The sequence below is a fragment of the Pelobates fuscus genome, chromosome 9 (genome assembly GCF_036172605.1).
Source record: "Pelobates fuscus isolate aPelFus1 chromosome 9, aPelFus1.pri, whole genome shotgun sequence".
Classification (NCBI taxonomy): Eukaryota; Metazoa; Chordata; class Amphibia; order Anura; family Pelobatidae; genus Pelobates; species Pelobates fuscus.
This window is the reverse complement of record NC_086325.1, coordinates 9029205-9053443: the sequence shown is the minus strand read 5'-3', so window position 1 is coordinate 9053443 and position 24239 is coordinate 9029205. Positions and strand designations below refer to the sequence as shown.

At 43.4% G+C, this 24239-nt stretch overlaps 1 protein-coding gene across 2 annotated transcripts in view; it reads left to right on the top strand.

The window, feature by feature from the left end:
- Nucleotides 1-23915, top strand: part of SPTBN4 (spectrin beta, non-erythrocytic 4) — a 142565-nt gene extending 118650 nt beyond the window's left edge. For both annotated transcript variants that reach the window (XM_063431082.1, XM_063431083.1), the window contains 16 exons: nt 1458-1682; nt 1967-2056; nt 3045-3323; nt 3857-3987; nt 5223-5427; nt 5629-6006; nt 6335-6579; nt 9734-9872; nt 14253-14337; nt 15731-15927; nt 16094-16758; nt 17660-17726; nt 18588-18865; nt 19052-19225; nt 19307-19349; nt 21649-23915. In XM_063431082.1, coding sequence (XP_063287152.1) covers nt 1458-1682; nt 1967-2056; nt 3045-3323; nt 3857-3987; nt 5223-5427; nt 5629-6006; nt 6335-6579; nt 9734-9872; nt 14253-14337; nt 15731-15927; nt 16094-16758; nt 17660-17726; nt 18588-18865; nt 19052-19225; nt 19307-19349; nt 21649-21810 — 3363 coding nt within the window. In that variant the 3' untranslated portion in view covers nt 21811-23915. The remainder of the gene's footprint in view (nt 1-1457; nt 1683-1966; nt 2057-3044; nt 3324-3856; nt 3988-5222; nt 5428-5628; nt 6007-6334; nt 6580-9733; nt 9873-14252; nt 14338-15730; nt 15928-16093; nt 16759-17659; nt 17727-18587; nt 18866-19051; nt 19226-19306; nt 19350-21648) is intronic.
- The last annotated feature ends 324 nt before the right edge of the window (nt 23916-24239 follow it).

Here is a 24239-nt window from a genome sequence, read left to right as displayed (position 1 = left end):
GTTTAAATGAATTCTCCTTCTCTTCTCTCTCCTGTACTTCCTTCAAGACTGAATTGATAGAACGAAATTGTATGAAGAATTTTAACAATTGTAACGAGAATTAGCATTAAAAAAACTAGGACTTGCCTCGGTAAGTCCCCTATTTACAGCCACAGGGGTCTACTTTAATCAGGAAATTGCTGGGTCAATTCAGCTAACCACTGGAGTCCTGCACCAGTCGCATAATAAGTTAGAAAGAAATAGAATGATAGAAAGTGAGCACCCAATCAGAAAGGCAGCCAAGTGTACGCTGTGTACTGACTATTAGTGAAAGTGATTTATAGATAAAATGTCACGACACGGGCAGACGTTACGGCGAGAGCCAGAGGTCTAGTTGTAGTGAGCGATGGCTGACCGTTAGAAAGCAGGACTAGGGGAACATGTAACGGACGATTTAATGTAAGGTTATTATTATTTTCCAATTGATGAATTGTTATAAATGAAAAATATAATTTGCAAAACTTAGGCCAATAAATACCAATTGTGGGAATCTAACAGTATAAATTGAGCAAACTGGATTTTCATTTCTCAAGGCAGAGCAGGATCAGTCTTTTGAAACATTTTTGACAGGAAGACAGTTTTATGCCATTTCTTTGGTGATGTAACAGATTTATCAATTTTTCTAACACTTTTTCTGCTTGAAAGGTGGTTTTGTGTTTTCACTTCTATTTTTTTCCTCCACTCTAAATTGGTCATCAGTTTGCTCCCTTTCCGTAGGCCATGGTATCTCCAATGGAAGACCAGGCAAGGCCTCTTTCCCCACTGTCTTAGCTCTCCGTTTGCTCTCTTTCCGTAGGCCATGGTACCTTTAATGGAAGACCAGGCAGGGCCTTTAGCCCCACTGTCTTAGCTCTCCGTTTGCTCCCTTTCAGTAGGCCATGGTATCTCCAATGGAAGACCAGGCAGGGCCTTTAGCCCCACTGTCTTAGCTCTCAGTTTGCTCCCTTTCCGTAGGCCATGGTCCCTTTAATTGAAGACCAGGTAGGACCTCTTGCCCCAATATCTTAGCTCTCAGTTTGCTCCCTTTCCGCAGGCCATGGTCCCTTTAATCTGGAAAACCAGGCAGGACATCTTGCCCCAATATCTTAGCTCTTAGGCCATGGTCCCTTTAATTGAAGACCAGGAAGGGCCTTTTGCTTTGATGTCTTAACTCTCCGTTTGCTCCCTTTCCGTAGGCCATGGTATCTCCAATGGAAGACCAGGTAGGCAGGGCCTCTTGCCCCAATATCTTAGCTCTCAGTTTGCTTCCTTTCCGCAGGCCATGGTCCCTTTAATCTGGAAAACCAGGCAGGGCATCTTGCCCCAATATCTTAGCTCTCAGTTTGCTCCCTTTCCATAGGCCATGGTATCTCCAACGGAAGACCATGGAGGGCCTCTTGCCCCAATGTCTTAGCTCTCAGTTTGCTCCCTTCATACAGACCATGGAATCTCAGATGGAGGAATGGTATAAAGAGATGGGAATGCTTCAAGCTCAGATCGCCTCCCTCCCTCTGGACGTGGCAAGCCAAGAGGCTGTGGAGGAGAAACAGAACGAAGTCGGGACCAGGATCGTCCGCCTGATTGAGCCTCTCAAGGAGCGCAGAAGGATCCTTTTGGCTTCTAAAGAGGTGCATCAGGTCACACGAGACCTAGAGGATGAAATTGTGAGTATAAAATCATTAATCTCATAACAGAATAGAGTCATCAATCCTCATTTATAGAGGAGCTAATGGAACATTTTAGGAACAAATCAACTCCTGTGTATTAGATAATGGAAAGTATACAGGGACAAAACATTTCCTGCAAAGAAAGACAGATGGTTCTTGTAGTAGAAGGGGATATTATGACAGGTTTATGGACTCAGTGAGGGGATCAAGTTAAGGATTCTATGGGTATGTCGTATCTTTCTGCTGATGTCTTATTATTTTCTGTGTTTGACTTGTGCCAGTTCTGGGTCCAAGAGAGACTCCCGCTCGCCACATCCAAGGAGTATGGAAGCAACTTGCAAACGGTGCAGCAGTTTACCAAGAAAAATCAGGTGAGAGGCCGACTTGGAGTCACACCTCCAGCAACCTGCGAACAGCTCGGGTATTTATGAATGGTCAAACGTCTGGACAGCAAGCACAATCAGTCCAGTTTCTCTTCCAGTGACCATGTGCTGGGAAGGGAGCTGTGGAGACACACTATCACCTCTCTACACATCTCCTCTCCTGGCCCGTCCGTAACTGGAGATATGCAAATTAATACAAAGCACAGGTGCAGGGGTAGACAACTTACGGCAATCCAGATTGTTTGGACTACATCTCAGCTGATGCTTTGCCAGCATTTTGGTTGTAAGAGCATTATGGGAGATGTAGTCCAAAACACGTAGAGAGCTGAAGGTTATCCTGGGTTAGGGTGTGAACTAACCAACTCCCAGCCATGAGCAGCTCTGCTTTGCATGACATTGTCCCAGACACAGCAAATCTGATATAGCATGTTTTCATACTGTCCCAGAATGCCATTAGGAATATGCAAATAATCCCAGAACCTTTTTCACATTCCACCTGAAAATCACAAATGTATATTATTTAAGGAAGGGTCAGACAGTCCTGCTGTGTGTTTTACAGTTGATCAAAGCATGCAATCTGTTTGTAAGGCTACGAGACAGTCACAAAGTCACAAAATCACAAAATGTAAGAAAAATCCCCAACTCAACAATACTTTGCACTTAACGTCAGTCTGCAATTTTTTTTTTTTATTTTTTTTTTTTAGTGCAGTTTGGTGTTTAGTCAGTAAACCCCACTGGTTATTGGAGAATATATTGATTACTGCTAAAATGTATTGATAATTGTAGAATGTATAGATTTTTGGATAATATATTACTTTTTGTACAATGTGTTGTTTGTTTGGGAATTACTGATTATTGGAAAATGCATTGATTATATTCATTATTGGAGAATGCATTGACGGTCGCTGAATGTATTGATTGTTATAGAATGTGTGGATTATCAGAGAATCTATTAACTATTGACCTTTTCTGCTAGAACCTGCGACGTGAGATCCAGGTCCATTCGTCTCGCGTTGATGACATTTTGGAGCGAGCTGGAGCCATCGCAAGTATCCGGACTCCAGAAGCAGAGGGTGTGCGTATTGGCTACGAGAACCTGCGTGAGATGTGGGACCTGCTCCGCGAGCAATCTGAACGGAGGCAGCAGCTTCTCGATATCAGTTACCAAGTCCAGCAGTATTACTTTGATGTGGGAGAGGTGGAGACGTGGCTCAGCGAGCAGGAACTTCTCATGATGAACGATGATAAGGGCAAGGTGAGACCCAGACATTGCAGACTGCAGGGGGGTTCACAGTGACACTCAGAGGCTGTAAATGAGAAAAGGCTGTAGTTTTAGCTGATTGGAAGCATCCATGATGCACATATTAATTTTGAATGTAGATACCAAAGGGATTGTAACAAACCATACAGAACATACTTATAGACAAAATAATAAGCGATTTCTGTGTATTAAATCAAACTAGAGGTAATGCTGTGCTTATATTCCTAGGGTAAAAGAAAGTGGGGTAGTAGCATTGTCCTTTTAACAGTCACCATGCTCCTTCTTAATTCTCTATCTCCTTTATATTTCTACCCTCTCCCTTTTTTTATTTATTATACCCCTCAGCCTTTTTAATCGCTCACATCTTACTCTCCTTTTTCTAATAACCTCTCTTCTCTCACCCATCTTTTTTCTCTCCGTTCTCTCTCCCCTTTTTGGATATATAACCGTGGGGATCTGTGCCACCCTTTCAGAAATGTTATTTTTCAAAACCCGACTGTCTGATGTACCTTTAAATCTCTCCCCAGGATGAACAAAGCACACTTCAACTACTGAAGAAGCACCTTATGGTGGAACAAACCATTGAGAACTACGAGGAGACGATTGCACAGCTCTCCCGGCAATGCCGCAGCCTTCTTGATCTGGGCCACCCAGACAGGTGAGAGGGTGACATTCTGCTGTCCAATCAAACTGCATGCTTTGTCTGAGCCAATATGTTTCAGCTCCTTGTTGTTGCATTTCCTTACACTGAATTTACAGCACAGTTCATTTAGCTAGTGTATGTAATACCTGAGACAACTTATACCGCTAAGCTGACATCTTCATTCACCTCAGCCACCAGTACATGACCAATTAGCTCAAACTCACCCGGAGCCCTCCGGCTTAGATGGGAGACCATGTGTAGGAGTAAATATTGCAAGCAGATTCTTAGAAGTATTATTTATTATTATTATTGCCATTTATATAGCGCCAACAGATTCCGTAGCGCTTTACAATATTATGAGAGGGGATTTAACTATAAATAGGACAATTACGAATAAACTTACAGGAACAATAGGTTGAAGAGGACCCTGCTCGATCGAGCTTACATTCTATAGGAGGTGGGGTGTAAAACACATTAGGACAGGAATTTGCAATCAAATAAGGTGGGCTGCCCTTTAGGAGAGGGCAAGAGACAGGTATGTGAGGTAGGGGTTAGTATTGGAGGCCATAAGCTTTCCTAAAGAGATGGGTTTTAAGGCACTTCTTAAAAGATGCAAGACTAGGGGAGAGTCTGATGGCGGCAGGCAGGCTATTCCATAGGAAGGGAGCCGCCCGTGAGAAGTCCTGCAAGCGCGAGTTTAAAATTAAAGTATTATTATCATCCAGGGTATTTCCTGAATTTCCACTTGAACCAAAATCAGGACAACTCTCCAAATGAATTAAGCAGGAGTACTGGGTGGGTGTCTTAATGCTGGATGATCCTTTCTGGAGCTTGTCCTCAAATTCTGCTGAAGAATTCTCAGCCCCCAAAATCTAGGGCATAGATAATGTGAAAAAGGAAATAACATTTAGATAAACAGACAGTTTAAAAACATATATATATTTTCATGTAAAGTTTCGGTTTTGGCCACTGGGCCATCTCAGGGATATAGGTCATGACATCAGGTTTCTCAATACCTAAAATTCTAAGTTCTGGATGCAGCTGTTCCCCTGGTGCAGATATTTCTCCAAAGTCTCCTTTGGGATATTTTAGTGGGTTTCAATGACTCCAATGGGATGGGATATTTCAATGGGATATTTTAGTGGGTTTCAATGTAGCAGTTGTGCATTGATGCTGCAGGTTTTAGTTTTCATAGAGACATCTGTTGTATTGTACTCTCAACTAATGCACTGACTACTGTCTTTGCATAGTGAGCAGATAAGTAGGCGTCAGTCACAGATTGATCGGCTCTACGTGTCTCTGAAGGACCTGGTGGAAGAGAGGAAAGTGCGTCTGGAGCAGCAATATTGGCTTTACCAGTTAAGTCGGGAAGTGGATGAGCTAGAGCAGTGGATTGCAGAGAAAGAGGTGGTGGCTGGATCTCCTGAGCTCGGCCAGGACTACGAGCATGTCACGGTAAGTGTCTCCATGAGTGGCAAATGATATAGTTTGAAGACCCTGTATGCAGTTCTGTCTTGTATCATGATTACTTCAACTGTATCTAGTGGGAATCTGGAGAAGCAGCTATTTTCATTTGTTTATATAAATTCACAGAAAGTAGACCCTTTTTTGCCTTGTACTTCAACGTCCATGATCAATGTTACATTTTTCTTCTAGCTTCTGCAGGAGAAGTTTACCGAGTTTGCCAATGAAACAGGCAGCATTGGGCACGAACGCATTTCTGCTGTCAACCAGATGGTGGATGAGCTTATTGACTATGGCCATGCGGATGCAGCCACCATAGCCGAATGGAAGGATGGCGTGAACGAGGCATGGGCTGACTTGTTGGAGTTGATGGAGACTCGGGCTCAGATGCTTTCTGCTTCTCATGAACTACACAAGTTCTTTAATGACTGTAAAGAGGTCCTCTCCCAGGTGGAGGAGAAGAAGCAGAGACTGCCAGAAGTAAAAGCCCAAGAGGGCAAGTTGTCAGCTGGATGTTTGCAAAGAATTCTGAGCTCTTTCGAACATGATATCCAGATCCTTGTCACTCAGGTGATTAACGGAGAAGCCCATTGATAAAATATTTGTTCTGATTTTTCTTGCAGTTCCATACAATTTCCTTTAGAGTAGAGCTTATGACATTCCTGGTTCAAGTGTAGGATATTCCGTTCTGGGCAATATGTTCGCACTAAATTAATAATTGTAATTGTACGACAAAGATCCTGGTGACTGAGATAGAAGACTTTCTTATGATATCTAGATAAATAGAAACTATTGATAACGTAATGTCAGGGCCTGCTTTAATCAATATGCAGCATTTATGAGGATATTCCCCAAAAAAGGAAATGTTTAATTGTAAATCATTTTTAAAACATAATAGGTAAGGCAGCTCCAGGAGAATGCGGCACAGCTACGCACAGTCTACGCCGGCGAGAATGCGGCTGCCATTGTTACCAGCGAGCAGGAAGTAATGCGGTCTTGGAAAGAATTGCTGAACGCTTGTGAAGACTGTCGACTGCAGATCACCACCACCACTGACCGCATGAAGTTCCTCAATCTGGTGAAGGACCTTATTTCATGGATGGAGAGTATCATCTGTCAGATCGGGACGGGAGAGAAGCCAAGGTAACAGACAGCAATATGTCTCTAGCTATAAACGTTCTTTAATAAACACAGGACCACCTCTGTCTGTTTCCAACTTTAAAAAAAATATCATAGATCATCAGGGTTATTACGTACACAAAGTAGCCAAAATAGCAAAGTTTTAGATTTTTTAGAGTTTGAGGATTTCTATGATCAATTATTCCTTTAAAATTGTAGATGAGGATCAACCAGTTTTGTAAGGAAATCATTCACACTATTTGTCCGTTGTGCTTGTCGTATTTGCTGTATAAACTTTATTGTTCCGACCCGAACTCTAACAGAAACTAGAAAAAGCACGGCTCGTACAATTTTCGGTTTGTTTGTTTTCTGTGTCTTCGTATAGATAGAATCTTTCTTGTTTTCTATGCTTAGCACAACAAACCAATGATCTTAGATAAAGTTTCCTCCACAGCCGTTCCAGACTATGATTCATTTGGGTCCATCTGATTCTACAGGTCTCTGATTAAGCATTAGTTTTCCTGTCTTTAACCGCGTTTCTCGTTCTTTCGATCCCCAGTCTTTCTCTTGCCCACGCGACTCGTGGCTCTTTTAATCAATCTCAAATTCGTTGCCATCTGTTAACAGGCCACAACAGGGAATGTTTCAGCTCTCTGTGTCTTATGGAAAAGTTCAACAGAACAAGCACTTCATGTAGTTTTGCAAATAATAACTGACAATAACATGTGGAGCCTTTAACAAAGACTGTACGTGTTCCAAAATCTAAAATAAATTGTAGGAATAATTCTATACAGAATGCCGCATTGTTATAGTTTGTGATACACTGTATATACAGGATGAGTCAGAAGCCCCCCGCGTTCCCCTCCCAAACACCCACTGCTTGCTTAATGATGGATTCATCTCAATATTGCCATAAAATAATAGGCTTGTGGGTGGACATTACTTCCCCTAAGCCTCACCTGAGTGCATTAACATTGCAGGGATACTATAGATCATAAATAAATCACATTTGATGTTCCTGCGTTTGCTGCATGTTTACAGGCGTTGCATCTTCTGCAGTGAGTTCTGCACAGACCAGAATTGACTCAGCCAGCCATTACTTTATAAAGCACAGGCTGAGCCTAATCCTCTATCAGTGCTTTATGGACACAGCAAGGGATTCTGGGAGTTGTAGTTCAATTATTGGATTCTACTGCAGATCTCACACCAATTTGTACAAGAATATTACTGGAATACACAGGGAATCCCCCTGCGGAATGAGAAGGGGGTTAGAAATAGTCGTCCATTGGATCAAAACAAAAGCCTAATTTTCTGTCTCCATTGCAATGTGTGGGGTGTACTGCACAGTGAGGGACATTATGAACCACAATGCACAGTGTGACAGAGAGCATGCCGTGCAGGATTCCAAGCATATCCTGGCCTTAGATTAGTGGGAGTTTCATTAATACTGATTTACTGGGAGTGGGGCTGGAGAGGGAGATAGTGCAATCCTCTCCCAGCATGTCATTAGGGATAGCCACCGCAAGGTAGTGTACATCCCACCAATCTCAGATTGAGAAAGATTTCTACTGAAATGCTAACTGCTTAACCAAATCACAATCAGCACTTCAGGCCCCAGCTTGGCATTTATCAGGAAAAGAGTCAGATGGTGGTCGTTGATTGTCATTTAATGGTTTAATCAACATTCATCACAAGACCTGGGAGTGCGGTCAATAATTTATTTGAGAGAGAGAGTGTGTGTGTGTGTGTGTGTGTGTATATATATATCTACAGGTGTGGTTTGCTGGGTGTTATGAGCCGATAATAATAAAAGTAACCATGAAAGGTACATTAGGTTACTCTGGTTTCCAAGTACATCTTGCCCAACATCCAGAGGATGGCTGAGCTTGTTCTGATTCGCAATGACTGAGGGCTCGGCCTTGTGTTTCAGTGATAATTGAATGAAGCATTGCTCAGGGATATGTGAGTGAAAAACCCTGCTGTGTGGTTCAGCAATGCATGGCTCCATAGCACGATTTCAGAATAAATTGCTCTGCACTGGGTTTCCGTGATTAATGAAAAATGCTCTGCAGTGGGTTTCTGTAATTAATAAATTGCTCTGCAGTGGGGTTCTGGGATTAATAAATTGCTCTGCAGTGGGTTTCTGGGATTAATAAATTGCTCTGCACTGGGGTTCTGTGATTAATGAATTGCTCTGCACTGGGGTTCTGCGATTAATAAATTGCTCTGCAGTAGGGTTCTGTGATTAATAAATTGCTCTGCAGTAGGGTTCTGTGATTAATAAATTGCTCTGCACTGGGGTTCTGTGATTAATACATTGCTCTGCACTGGGGTTCTGTGATTAATGAATTGCTCTGCACTGGGGTTCTGTGATTAATAAATTGCTCTGCACTGGGGTTCTGTGATTAATGAATTGCTCTGCACTGGGGTTCTGTGATTAATAAATTGCTCTGCACTGGGGTTCTGTGATTAATACATTGCTCTGCACTGGGGTTCTGTAATTAATAAATTGCTCTGCACTGGGGTTCTGTGATTAATGAATTGCTCTGCACTGGGGTTCTGTGATTAATGAATTGCTCTGCACTGGGGTTCTGCGATTAATAAATTGCTCTGCACTGGGGTTCTGTGATTAATACATTGCTCTGCAGTGGGGTTCTGTGATTAATGAATTGCTCTGCACTGGGGTTCTGTGATTAATAAATTGCTCTGCAGTAGGGTTCTCGGATTAATAAATTGCTCTGCACTGGGGTTCTGTAATTAATAAATTGCTCTGCACTGGGGTTCTGTGATTAATGAATTGCTCTGCACTGGGGTTCTGCGATTAATAAATTGCTCTGCAGTAGGGTTCTGCGATTAATAAATTGCTTTGCAGTGGGGTTCTGTGATTAATAAATTGCTTTGCAGTGGGGTTCTGTGATTAATAAATTGCTCTGCACTGGGGTTCTGCGATTAATAAATTGTTCTGCAGTAGGGTTCTGTGATTAATAAATTGCTCTGCAGTAGGGTTCTGCGATTAATAAATTGCTCTGCAGTGGGGTTCTGCGATTAATAAATTGCTCTGCAGTGGGGTTCTGCGATTAATAAATTGCTCTGCAGTAGGGTTCTGTGAATAATAAATTGCTCTGTGTGGCTTGGGTAATACATGTTGAATGCCGTGTGTATTTTATTGTTGTTTCAGAGATGTGTCCGCTGTGGAAGTTCTGATGAGTTACCACCAGGGTCTGAAGAGTGAGATTGAGACCCGGAATAAAAGGATTGTGGATTGTGTGGAGCTTGGAAAAACCTTGGTTCTTAATAACAGACCGGCATCAGATGAAGTTAGTAATTCCTCAGAGTATCGTACTCTCTCTCTTACTTCTTACCATCATAGTACTCATTACCCAACATCCCTTCATCCTACCGACTACCCATCATAATATCCATAAACCCATCATAGTACTCACTACCCAACATCCCTTCATCCTACCGACTACCCCTCATAATATCCATAAACCCATTATAGTACTCATTACCCAACATCCCTTCATCCTACCGACTACCCATCATAATATCCATAAACCCATCATAGTACTCACTACCCAACATCCCTTCATCCTACCGACTACCCCTCATAATATCCATAAACCCATCATAGTACTCACTACCCAACATCCCTTCATCCTACCGACTACCCCTCATAATATCCATAAACCCATCATAGTACTCATTACCCAACATCCCTTCATCCTACCCACTACCCATCATAATATCCATAAACCCATTATAGTACTCATTACCCAACATCCCTTCATCCTACCGACTACCCATCATAATATCCATAAACCCATCATAGTACTCACTACCCAACATCCCTTCATCCTACCGACTACCCCTCATAATATCCATAAACCCATCATAGTACTCACTACCCAACATCCCTTCATCCTACCGACTACCCCTCATAATATCCATAAACCCATCATAGTACTCACTACCCAACATCCCTTCATCCTACCGACTACCCATCATAATATCTATAAACCCATCATAGTACTCACTACCCGACATCCCATCATAATATCCATACACCCATCATAGTACTCATTACCCAACATCCCTTCATCCTACTGACTACCCATCGTAATATCCATAAACCCATCATAGTACTCACTACCCTAGATCCTACTGACTACCCATCGTAATATCCATAAAACCATCATAGTACTCACTACCCTAGATCCTACTGACTACCCATTGTAATATCCATAAACCCATCATAGTACTCACTACGTAAATCTCTTCATACTACTGACTACCCATAGTAATATCCATAAATCTATCATAGTACTCACTACGTAAATCTCTTCATCCTACTGACTACCCATCGTAATATCCATAAACCTATCATAGTACTCACTACCCAACATTCCTTCATCTTACTGACTACTCATTGGAATATCCATAAATCCATCATAGTACTCACTACCCAAATCCCTTCATCCTATGTAAGGACTGACAGAGGGATGAGGTGTGAGAGGAGCAACTGGAAAAGAAAATCAGTATGGCGGAAGCATTAATTAGAGACTGTAGCGGGGCAATGCTGCTTCTGGGAAGACCAGTAAGGGTTGCGATAATCCATGAGAGAGATTACTAGAGCACGGACAAGCTCCTTAGTAGTATCTTGTGTAAGAAAGGGGCTGATGTGGGCGACGGTTTTTAAGGTGGAATCGACGGGATTTGGCAACATACTGGATGTGAGGCCAGAATCAAAAATAACACCAAGACAATGTGCTTGTAAGGATGGGCTGATGTGGGTACCACCAACTTGAAGGGAGAGCGAGAGAGGATCAATATTAGGAGGAAAGACAAGTTCAGTTTTAGAGAGAGATTGAGTTTCAGAAAGCGGGGGGACATTCAATCTGACATGGAAGAAAGGCAAGTGGTGACACGTTGCAGAATGGCAGGGGAAAGGTCCGAGGAGGAGGGATATATCTGGGTATCATCTGCATGCAGGTGGTAGTGGAATCCAAATTAGGTAATACGTTTTGAAAGAGAGGCAGTATAAAGACAAAATAGAAGGGGACCAAGGACAGAGCCTTGGGGGACTCCGACCAAGACAGGATGAGGGTAGGACATATCATTAGTAGAGGAGACACTGAATGAGCATTGGGAGAGATAGGAGGAAAACCACGAGAGGACAGAGTCACAGAGACCGAGTGATTGAAGAGTTTAAAGAAGGAGAACATGATCAACAGTGTCAAAGGCAGCTTTAATAGGAGTGGAGGGGGCGGAAGCCAGACTGAAGAGGGTTAAGGAGAGAGTTGGAATTAAGGAAGTGAGACACACAGGTAAAGATCTTTCCAGAAGCTTTGAGGAAAAAGGGAGCAGGGGTTAGTTAGAGAGGGAGGACGGGTCAATAGATGTTTTTTTTTCAGGATAGATACTACAGTGGCATGTTTAAGGTCAGCAGGGACAACGCCAGAAGAGAGAGAGCAGTTGAAGATGTGTGTTAAGGAAGGCACGAGACAGGGGGAGAGAGATCTCATAAGGTGAGACAGGATTGAGCGGGCAAGGGGTGGGGCGAGAGGAAAGGAGAAGCCCAGCCACCTCTTGTTCAGTAGTCGGGGAGAAAGTCTGAAGGGTAGGAAAGGCAGGATCTATGTGTGGTTGAGAAAGGCAGGGTGGAGAGAATTCTTTCCTTAGCTGTTCAATCTTGTTGGTAAAGTAGCATGCAAAGCTATCGGCTGGAAGGTTAGTTTGGGGGCTGGCCACAGCAGGGCAAAGAAGAGAGTTAAAGGTGTCAAAGAGACGCCTGGGATTGCGGGAGCATGAACTAATGAGAGAGGAAAAGTATGACTGTTTGGCGAGGGCAAGGGCCTGTATGAACACAATATGAATCTATAATGGAGAAAGTCTGATAGGGTGTGAGACTTCCTCCAGGAGCATTCAGCACAACGGGAGCATCTTTGCAAGTAGCGTGTTGATTTAGTATGTCAAGGTTGGGGTCGTGTCCTCCTCGAGGTGCATGTTTGGAGCGGGGTTGCAGCGTTCAAGGGAGAGGTGAGGGTAGTGTTATATGTGGAGATAGCCAGTGAAGGACAGGAGAGGGAAGGGATGGATTGAAATTGTGAGTCAATATCACCTGACAGCTGCTGGAGGTCAATATTATTATTATTGGCATTTATATAACGCCAACAGATTCCGTAGCGCTTTACAATATTATGAGAGGGGATTTAACTATAAATCGGACGATTACAAGAAAACTTACAGGAACGATAGATTGAAGAGGACCCTGCTCAAGCAAGCTTACAGTCTATAGGAGGTAGGGTGTAAAACACAACAGGACCGGAATAGAATTAAGGTTCCTCCTGAGTTGAGGGGGGTTAGGCTGAGGTTGTTGGTTGAGGGGCTATTGAGTGCAAATGATAAGAGATGATGATCTGAGAGAGGAAATTGAGTGTTGCGGAGATTAGAGACTGTACATTCATGAGAGAAAATAAGATCTAAAGTATTGCCCGCTACATGGGTGGGGGAATTAGCCCACTGCGATAGCCCAAGGGAGGAGGTAATAGGAAGTAGTTTTGAGGTTACGGAGATCAAGTGTAGGTTAATGGGAAAGTCCCAGAGAATTAGGGATGCAATATTAGGGCAGAGGAAGTAGGGTAGCCAGGCAGCAAAGTGGTCAAGGAAGAGAAGAGGGGAACCAGGGGGGCGATGAATAACAGCAATGTTAAAGGAACACTACAGTCACCTAAATTACTAGCTAAATAAAGCAGTTTTAGTGTATAGATCATTCCCCTGCAAATTCACTGCTCAATTCACTGTCATTTAGGAGTTAAATCACTTTGTTTCTGTTTATGCAGCCCTAGCCACACCTCCCCTGGCTATGATTGACAGAGCCTGCATGAAAAAACTGGTTTCACTTTTAAACAGATGTAATTTACCTTAAATAATTGTATCTCAATCTCTATATTGAACTTTAATCACATACAGGAGGCTCTTGCAGGGTCTAGCAAGCTATTAACATAGCAGGGGATAAGAAAATCTCAATTAAACAGAACTTGCAATAAAGAAAGCCTAAATAGGGCTCTCTTTACAGGAAGTGTTTATGGAAGGCTGTGCAAGTCACATGCAGGGAGGTGTGACTAGGGTTAATAAACAAAGGGATTTAACTCCTAAATGGCAGAGGATTGAGCAGTGAGGCTGCAGGGGCATGTTCTATACACCAAAACTGCTTCATTAAGCTAAAGTTGTTCAGGTGACTATAGTGTCCCTTTAACAGAGATGGGTTTAAAATGACAAATGTAATGAATCTCAAATAAGGAGAAAGAGTGGGAAGGAGGGGTGGGTAGAGGTTTGAAGGACCTTTACATTCAGTGTCTTGGGTTGTAGGAAAACTGAAGACCACCAAAGGATAAAGAGGCAGGGGTAGCAGTGTCAGAAGGAGAGAGCCATGTTTCTGTTAATGCTAGTAAGTGTAGGAAACCCATCATCTCACTCGTTATCCCATCAATTCACTCTTTACCCATCACTCCATGAGCTCACTAGTTACCCAGAATCCCATTAGATCAGTATCCATCATAGCAATGCCAGTAAAGCCTTTTACAGGTGACAGATTCACCTGTTACTGTGAATGTTTCAAAGACCCTCATCTCAGTGAATAGCAGGGCATTCCCTCCCTTACGGTAGCTCAGACACCATGTTGTTTATCTCTTTAGATCAAGCAGAGCCTGGACCGACTGATGGCAAAGAAGAAGGAGCTGCTGGAAAAATGGGACCAGCACTGGGAATGGCTGCAGCAGAGTACGTATCAGGACAAAACCAAAAATGCAGACAAACAGAACGGAGTGGGCGGACCTCCTGCCATGTAACGAGGGTCTAAATAGGGTCGCCATGGAAACCCGTGCAGTTCCCACACAGCGCTTCCAGGTGTCCCCCTAATGAATGCGGGGGAAGCACTGGAGGAAAGTTTGTACCAAAAACGTTAACTGCTTCAGCTGAATATTAGTATGTGTATCAGGAGCTGAGAGGGTGTCTAACTGCAGATCATACAATAACTTAATTAAAACAAACTCATGGTGCTGTGGTTGGACTGTGACCATGTTTTCAGGATTACTAATCTGTGTTACACCATACATTAACACCCTAAACATTACAAACACTTTATCTTAGTGAAGCAGTTATGGTGTATAGATCATGCCCTGCAGCCTCTGCCATTTAGAGTTAAATCACTTTGTTTCTGTTTGTACAGCCCTAGTCACACCTCCCCTGGCTGTGACTGACACAGGCTGCATGAAAACAAAATGGTTTCACTTTCAATCAGACATTAAGTTGCTTTAGAAGGTTTTATCGCGTGCTCTGAACTTTAATCACATAACGTAGACTTCTGCAGGGTCCCTGAGGCTAATTACAGTACAGGAGATACAAAATTCTAGATTAAACATAATGTACAATACAGCAACCTAAAATAACTAGGTTCTTTTCCGGGAAGTGTTTATGGAAGGCTGTGCAAGTCACATGCAAGGAGGTGTGCCTAGGGTTCATAAACAAAGGGATTTAACTCCTAAATGGCAGCAAATTGAGCAGTAAGACCACAGAGGCATAATCTATACACCAAAATGGCTCAATTATGCCAAAGTTGTTCTGGTGCCTATAATGTCCATTTAACTCCATAAGGACCAGATCATGACGGTCTATGCTGTTGTGCAGGGCTTTAACATCCTGTGACGGCATAGACCCCTATGGAGTAAAGGTGTTAAATCCCTGCAGGTACCAAGGAATCCTAGATATCTTTTGATACATGAGGGACCCCTCGGTGATCTGGGCCCACAATTAGTAGCCCCAGACTGAAAAAAGCAATGTGCAGCATTCAATGTGAGCACGGTCCATAGCTCTTTAAATGACTCTAAATACCACAGCCGCGGTAATTTAAATGTAGCCAAATACACTTAGTGCCTCCCCAGCCTGTTATAAGGGAAATCCACAGGGTTTAAAAGACCCTGGGGAAGGTTTCACTGCATGCTCCTTAGCCCAGTAATCGATGCTGGGCTCTACCAGCTGTCCAGCACTGATCTCTGTGTGAGAAGCTGCAGCATTAGAGTGAGTCTCTCCTGTCATGCTGCAATCACACTGTGCAGAGCGCTCACAGAGCACCCTGGCTATCCCACTTCACACACCATCTTCTCCTTCCACACAGTGCTGGAAGTCCATCAGTTTGCCCAGGAAGCTGGAGTGGCGGAAGCATGGTTGACAGCCCAGGAGCCCATTGTGAAGAGCCCAGAGCTGGGTAATAGTGTTGATGAAGTAGAGCAGCTCATCCGACGACACGAAGCCTTCAGGAAAACAGCTGCAGCCTGGGAAGAGAGGTTCAGCTCCCTACGGCGTCTGACCACGGTAAGAAATATCACACCTTTAACCCCTTAAGGACACATGACGTGTGTGACACGTCATGATTCCCTTTTATTCCAGAAGTTTGGTCCTTAAGGGGTTAACAAAACTCACTGTTACCCTCATCAAACACAGGGAAGACTAAACACCTACACTTCCTCTGTGTTGGCAGCTAGAAAAGCTTAAAGCAGAACAGAACAAGCAGCCACCAACCCCCCTCCTTGGCCGAAAGGTCTTCCCCGATACAACAGACTTTTCCACCCGTCCATCACCCCTGGCCCGTCAGACCATCCATGAGAAATCAGAGCTGAAACCGGATCAAAAAGAGACACTTTCGGTTCCTAATGGAAATCAAATTGAAACCCACAGGACTCGAGCAGGAGAGTCCAGAGTGGGATATGTACGGCAAGAGGTGAAGCCTGAACGTCTGCAGCCAAAGATAGACCACTTGGAGTCCAAGGTGCCTGACAGGCCAGGTTCTACCCAGGAAGGACACAGAACAGATAAGTCTGAAATAAAGGTGGCACAAGGGATGGCGACATTGACTGTTGAGAAAGGTGAAGGCAAAGCAAGCCGGCACCCAGAGAGGAGAAGAGATCGACACGAGAGACGACTGGAACGACAGGAGTCCAGCGAACAAGAAACCCCGAAACAAGAGCCGCCAGAAAGGAGACGAGATAGGCATGACAAGAGACTAGAAAGGCAAGGGTCTAGTGAGCAAGAAACCCCGAAACAAGAGCAGCCAGAGCGGAGGAGAGAGCGGCATGAGAGGAAGACAGAGAAACAAGAATCCATTGAAAAAGACATTCAAAGGATTGAGCCTGAGAAACCGGCAGGGTAAGTATGAAACTGGTACACAGAGATGAAAGGTATGTGTCCCGATGTTTGTGTATTAGGAGGAGGCGAGCGGTGTGTGTCCTGATGTCTGTGTATTAGGAGGAGGCGAGAGGTAGGTGTCCTGATGTCTGTGTATTAGGAGGAGGTGAGAGGTAGGTGTCCTGATGTCTGTGTATTAGGAGGAGGTGAGAGGTAGGTGTCCTGATGTCTGTGTATTAGGAGGAGGTGAGAGGTAGGTGTCCTGATGTCTGTGTATTAGGAGGAGGTGAGAGGTAGGTGTCCTGATGTCTGTGTATTAGGAGGAGGTGAGAGGTAGGTGTCCTGATGTCTGTGTATTAGGAGGAGGTGAGAGGAAGGTGTCCTGATGTCTGTGTATTAGGAGGAGGGGAGAGGTAGGTGTCCTGATGCCTGTGTATTAGGAGGTGAGAGGTACGTGTCCTGATGTCTGTGTATTAGGAGGAGGTGAGAGGTAGGTGTCCTGATGTCTGTGTATTAGGAGGGGAGAGGTAGGTGTCCTGATGTCGGTGTATTAGGAGGAGGCGAGAGGTAGGTGTCCTGATGTCGGTGTATTAGAAGTAGGTGAGAGGTACGTGTCCTGATGTCTGTGTATTAGGAGGGGTTGAGAGGTACGTGTCCTGATGTCTGTGTATTAGGAGGGGTTGAGAGGTACGTGTCCTGATGTCTGTGTATTAGGAGGAGGTGAGAGGTAGGTGTCCTGATGTCTGTGTATTAGGAGGAGGGGAGAGGTACGTGTCCTGATGTCTGTGTATTAGGAGGAGGGGAGAGGTAGGTGTCCTGATGTCTGTGTATTAGGAGGGGTTGAGAGGTAGGTGTCCTGATTTCTGTGTATTAGGAGGGGTTGAGAGGTAGGTGTCCTGATATTTCAGCAATTATTCTCTAGGAAGGCGACTCTGGCGGATATCGTGGAGCAGTTGCAGGAGAAAGAAGCTGCACAGAACACCCCTGAGGTAAGTCACGTGTTAAATTGTGTAAGGCAGGGGTCAGTTGTTTCCCTGGGAGCATGGAAGGACTATCCTGGTGGTTGTGGGCTGCAATCCTGAGGATGGATTTTGTCGGAGGTGTGTTGGGATGTCTGTTGGCACAGGGATTGTGCAGGGTGTTTGCTGAGCCGCCACCGAGTGGGTTTGTATTGAGCTCAAGGTCTGTGCACTCGATGCCTGGACTGCATGATTTGAGACTGACCAGGCTGCCAGATACAATGACTGTATGATGTCTCTAGCAGTGTGACACTGCAGGGTTAGAGGAGACAGTGATCATTAAATTCAAATCACACAGTCTCACTGATCGCAATAGAATAACTAGACACAGAGTCTGTGAATGACCCTTCGTACTGTGTGGACACACTGATGGAGGCTGCAGGGATACATGATAGAACACCTTGTAGCTGTCACGTCCATGCAACTGTCTGAGATCTGTGACTGGAATGATAGAAAGCCATTGGTTTGCCCTCAGGGCAGGTTTTTGTAATAATAAAAATCTATGACTTGGGATTTGTGATGTCACTCTGTGCAGTGGGACGTCAGAGCAAGGAGGCCCTTGATAGACTGGCTTCCATATTGTTTTGTCCTCTAGGGCTGTGATTGAGTAACCGCATTACCATGTGAAATCAGAGATCTTTAAAATACAGAGTCAAATTCCAGCAGGAATACCAGGGTCTGCTGAGCCACCAGTTTAAAATTTCCCCAGCCACCACTGGCTTATTCATATAATAAAATACAGTAATTACTTGAAAGCCCCTGTGAGCTTGCTTTAATGAATTAGATTGCACTTTAATCTCCAAGTGGTAAAGTCGCTCTCTTTCTTTGCAGAGTAAAGAGTCTCCTGCTCGCCTACCCAATGGAGTTGAAAAACTCCCAGAAAGAACGCCAAGACCAGACCGACCAAGAGCCAGAGACAGACCCAAACCAAGGAGAAGACCTCGTCCTAGAGATCCAAACCAACCACCAGGGGAGGCACGGCGGTCTCGTTCTGCCCCTGCACAGAGCAGTGCTCCTCCCCCACCACCTCCCACGCACACGGTTCAACAAGAAGGGTATCTCTTCAGGAAACACGAGCTGGATGGACCCAGCAAAAAGGCTTCCAATAGGTGAGCAGGCCCCAAATAATGTGCAGTACGTGCTTAGCGAGAGTGGCATCGATGTACCATCATTAAGCAGAAACATAGAGTTTCTAATCAGTATTGCTTCCACAAAAAGGCTGGGTAAGCACCCACCAAGTAATACCAGACAGTCCCCAAATTTACCATCTTCTACTGACCTCCTTCCTCCCACAGGTCCTGGGTCAACCTTTACTGTGTGCTAAACAAGGGGGACCTTGGGGTTTACAAAGATGCCAAGAGTCAGAATTCTGGGGCGACACACGGAGGGGAGCCCCTCCTTAATCTACACGGGGCCGACTGCGAAGTGGCTAACGAGTACAAGAAGAAGAAGTTTGTTTTTAAGCTCAGGTGAGCGTTTTTATCGATGAAAACAATAAATACTTCAAATAGGAACAGAAGAAAAATAAATATTTATTGTTTTACCTGCAGGTCGACGGATGGAAGAGAGTTTCTTTTTCAAGCAAAAGACGAGGTGAATATGGGGCCTGACACCTTCTTGGTTGGGGGGGGGGGTCTTTTCATTCCCATCGAGTGGACTGATCGAGTATTAACCAAATGGAATTCAGAATCACATGTGCTACAGTTATCATAGCTGCAGCGATTTGCAAAATTGACACCAAAACAACTGGTTTTGGAAGCATTGTCCAACGTTGCTTGATCACAGATTGACTATTGTATTCATTTCAGTTTATCACAGTCGCCATTGTGAGCGTGGCCCGCCGCCCCCTAGAGATACTGAGAATGTGGCCTTGCTATACCCTGTATCTGTTTTAGCAAGTTATTATAGGTGTTTCACATTAATAAAATTATAGAAGAAAAAAAAAAAGACAAAATGTCAACATATGCGAATTAGCACATTCGGATTTCAGGCGTTTTGGTCACCGTGATAAACATCAAAAGGTTTAATTAAATCCAAGCCACTCACTGGCCACTAAGCTGTGTATGAAATAGCAGGATAGTACTAAGGGAACCGGACATAGACTGTGAGATCAAAAGGCAATAATCGTATCTACACATCTTTCCATGTCCTGCTCGGCATTCTGGGAATGCTGTGTAAATGCAGCCTGTCCAGAGTGCTGTGTGTGGGGCCGATTGTTCAGTCTGCCTTATCATGTTTGGATCTTACAGCTGAGTATATTGGAGAAAAGCTATTATAAGGCCAGTTTACACATTCTATCATACCTGAATGTCTGCAGAATATAGCGACATGGACGATATTAGCTTAGTATGTTATCATGGATGATATTAGCTTAGTATGTTATCATGGACGATATTAGCTTAGTATGTTATCATGGACGATATTAGCTTAGTATGTCATCATGGACGATATTAGCTTAGTATGTCATCATGGATGATATTAGCTTAGTATGTCATCATGGATGATATTAGCTTAGTATGTCATCATGGATGATATTAGCTTAGTATGTCATCATGGATGATATTAGCTTAGTATGTCATCATGGACGATATTAGCTTAGTATGTCATCATGGATGATATTAGCTTAGTATGTTATCATGGACGATATTAGCTTAGTATGTTATCATGGATGATATTAGCTTAGTATGTCATCATGGATGATATTAGCTTAGTATGTCATCATGGACGATATTAGCTTAGTATGTTATCATGGATGATATTAGCTTAGTATGTCATCATGGATGATATTAGCTTAGTATGTCATCATGGATGATATTAGCTTAGTATGTCATCATGGATGATATTAGCTTAGTATGTCCTCATGGATGATATTAGCTTAGTATGTCATCATGGATGATATTAGCTTAGTATGTCATCATGGATGATATTAGCTTAGTATGTCCTCATGGATGATATTAGCTTAGTATGTCCTCATGGATGATATTAGCTTAGTATGTCATCATGGATGATATTAGCTTAGTATGTTATCATGGATGATATTAGCTTAGTATGTTATCATGGATGATATTAGCTTAGTATGTCATCATGGATGATATTAGCTTAGTATGTCATCATGGATGATATTAGCTTAGTATGTCATCATGGATGATATTAGCTTAGTATGTCATCATGGATGATATTAGCTTAGTATGTCATCATTGACCGTCAGTACTTACAGCTCAGAGTTACAGGAAATGACGCTATTGGAATAGCAGATTATTACCTAGTCCAAGCTGGCCGGAGATAAATCTTAGACTGTAATTAAATCATGGGATTCTATCAAAGCAACGTTTTCCAAACAGAAGGCATTCCTTCAAAGCCTGGGTCACAGACTATTTAGTGCGAATAATATAAATGCATATCGAATAAGGTGGTGGATGTATGGGATGGCCACCCAGCAGAGATGGCACAGTTTAATAACATGGCTGGCATAGCTCAAAGCCTGCACAGAGGAGGAGAAAACAATCCAGGCTGAAGGCATTCAGGGTTATTTACTAAAAGAAGAATTGTTGGGAATTCAAAGTGAATTTAAAATTTAAGGACAAAGATAAGGAAATTCACATTGAATTCTCAAAATTCTTCCTTAGTAAATGGCCCTGTTGAATCTTTAAATGGGAAATAGATTGACTAGAAGGTCCATTGAGTTCCACTCTGTCACCGTGATTATAAAGGACCACACTGACTGAAACACAACTGGGGTGAATTCATTAAATCTGAATTGCAGAGAATTTACACATAAATTGCAGTTTCTGAAGTTGGAGAATTTAAGTTGTTTTTTTTCTAGAATATATTGTCTGGTTAGATTGTGCCTCTAATTTGAAATGTTACATTAAATTCCTCCTATCCTCTGTAGGAAGAGATGAAAAACTGGATTGCAGCCGTAACCACATCGGTTTCCGAACACAGCGAGATCTCGAAGTGGAGTCAGACCCTTCTCACTACCTCCTCCACGGATGAAGGGAATATAAAACGCGAGACTGACCGCAGATCCAGCGCAGGGGGCAAGAAGAAGTGAACCACGAATAAGGTGGACCTTCTACACGCCCTTCCATCAATCCTCTGGCCTGTCCCAGACAGGACATCTTCAGAGATGGCTTCTGTTTCTACAGGTGGACAGAGGACAACAGGGCCTCTGCCTTCTGCCTTGTTTTTGTCTATGCATTACCTGGACATTGTCCTTCACCCCCTCAAAAGACATTTTGGGCTTGCCATTCCTCTTTCATCCTTATACTTCCATCCCACTACACGTTCACTTGGTTCTCCCAGAGCCCTGTGGGGTAAATTGGATCTAGCTCTCTGTAAGGCTCCATAAATCATGCGTATCTGCGGCCAGTGGTATTTAATAGAACGGGCAGGATTAAGACAACAGTGTTCGGTGCTGGGTTTGGGAGAGATTCTCAGGTCTCTAGTAGCTTGTCACAAAGAAAGCTAAAACAATATATTTTTAAAAGTTATGACCTTCGATGGTTGAAAAAGAGCACAGCTAGTTCTAGAGAGAAAGTGTCATTTTTAGAGAGAGATTTTGCTTTGCCACAGTTAAGCAGTGGTGGGTAAGATCACCTAGACATGGTCCACAAGCCATTTCACTTTGGCTGATGAATCAGAGGAACAATGCTCTATCATTGGGTAAACGTGTAACACAGATACATATGCCCACTCAATGTACTCTCTGCAAACATACCTGATCACTAGCAGATGTGGTTACTTGACCATATGATACTCCTCCTCCATTAGCTGGTCCTAAATGTCAGATCCTGTAAGATTGGGGGAGTGATAAATGGCTAGCAGTGGACATGGCGACATACGTGCCTTTAAATATGGCCCCTGATAATTGACTATAGGTCACTAGAGGTGATAAACTCCCATTGACAATGCCGCCATGTTTGTAAGAGCTAAACCATACACACACCGTCCATTAGGAATTCCCCTCCCTCTCTCAAACGGAACTGGGCTTTGTTCTATTTTCTCATCTTTTAACGTAGACTTGTAGGTTTTTAATAGAAGGATTTTATCATCCCAGTCAAACTGCCACTAGACAAGTTCATAACATTTCAGATGTATTTTTCCTTTTTTTTTGGTAGAAGAGACTTGTAATCTCGGGTAATTTAAGACTGATCTGAAAAGCACATTAATTAAAGGGCATTACATTGAAGTCGCTGTGTTTGTAAAGGACCCCAGTTCCTGCCAGGAGCCCGTGGTACAAGCAGTACTGGTTAATTAAGGTTAGACTGTAAGCAGAAAGTACTGCATGGGCAGGGCCAATACTAAGCCACGCCTACTAGCACTTATTGACTCTATGGAGAAACTACACAGAATCAGCCCATGCCTCAAGGTAAAATAAAGTCTGCCCAGGGCCAAATAGTACGCCCTGTACCAGGAGGATACTGAGAAAATGGGGCCACGCAAAATCTAACGCAAAAAAGGGTAACTGTCCCGAAATCTTGCTCGCAACACTTGACCTATTGATATGTACTAAACAGTAATTCTTGACTCTTACGGTACTGGTGTGTAGGGTGCGTTATGGGGGTACAGGCTCAAACCGTCAGATTCCCCCCCCCCCCCATTCTGGCACAGTAGTGGTCGCTGCGGAACATCACAGGTTATGTGCAGACTACTAACACACCTGTGTTTAGGGATGCATCTACCTGCACACAGGTGGCCAGCTGTATTTATTATCCTGCGGATGTGCATGGTGGAGATAGACACCTCCTGCACCATTGCAAAGCACGAGATACTTCCGCTAGTGGAGGGAGCAGATGCCATGTTCTGTGTAACCGTACCCATTTCTGGACTACAACTCACATAAATCTTTGCCAAAAAATAATACAGTGAGTAGCTGGCAAGACTGGGGCCCCATTTTACCACTCCCTGGCAAACACTCATCTAAACACAGCAGCCATATGCAAAATATTCACTATGCACAGCTTAGCGTGTTCTGTTTCTATGTTATATACACATTAGGCAGTTTGTTTTAAAACACTGCATTTTTAGTGCTCTCGTTTTAACCCTTTATCTGCAGGAGTGAGTCCTGGATCTACTACCTTTTGCAACAAATGGTTTGTTTTATCTTAAAAAAGGAGTTTCAAAACTCATTGGGGATAAAATGAGCTTCTTCCACCTAATCACGGAAGACTGTTCTACATCAGAATCCCACCACGCTGTTCACACTATGCTCCAAGTAAGAGCAAAATGAGAATATTTTCCCCAACGTTTTCGATAAAGACCAGCATTCTGTACCACGACCTAGAAATGACCGTACACCTGAGTATAAATCAGACCTCATCTGTGTGTTTGGTTAATGCTGGACCTGAACATTTAATGCAAATCAACAATTTTATTCTGGAGATTTAAGTTAATACCTCGGCAGAAATGTATTTTAGTTTTTTTTCTCAATTTGCAGAATTGTGGCAAAAATAACAGGAATTAAGAAAAAATAAAATAACT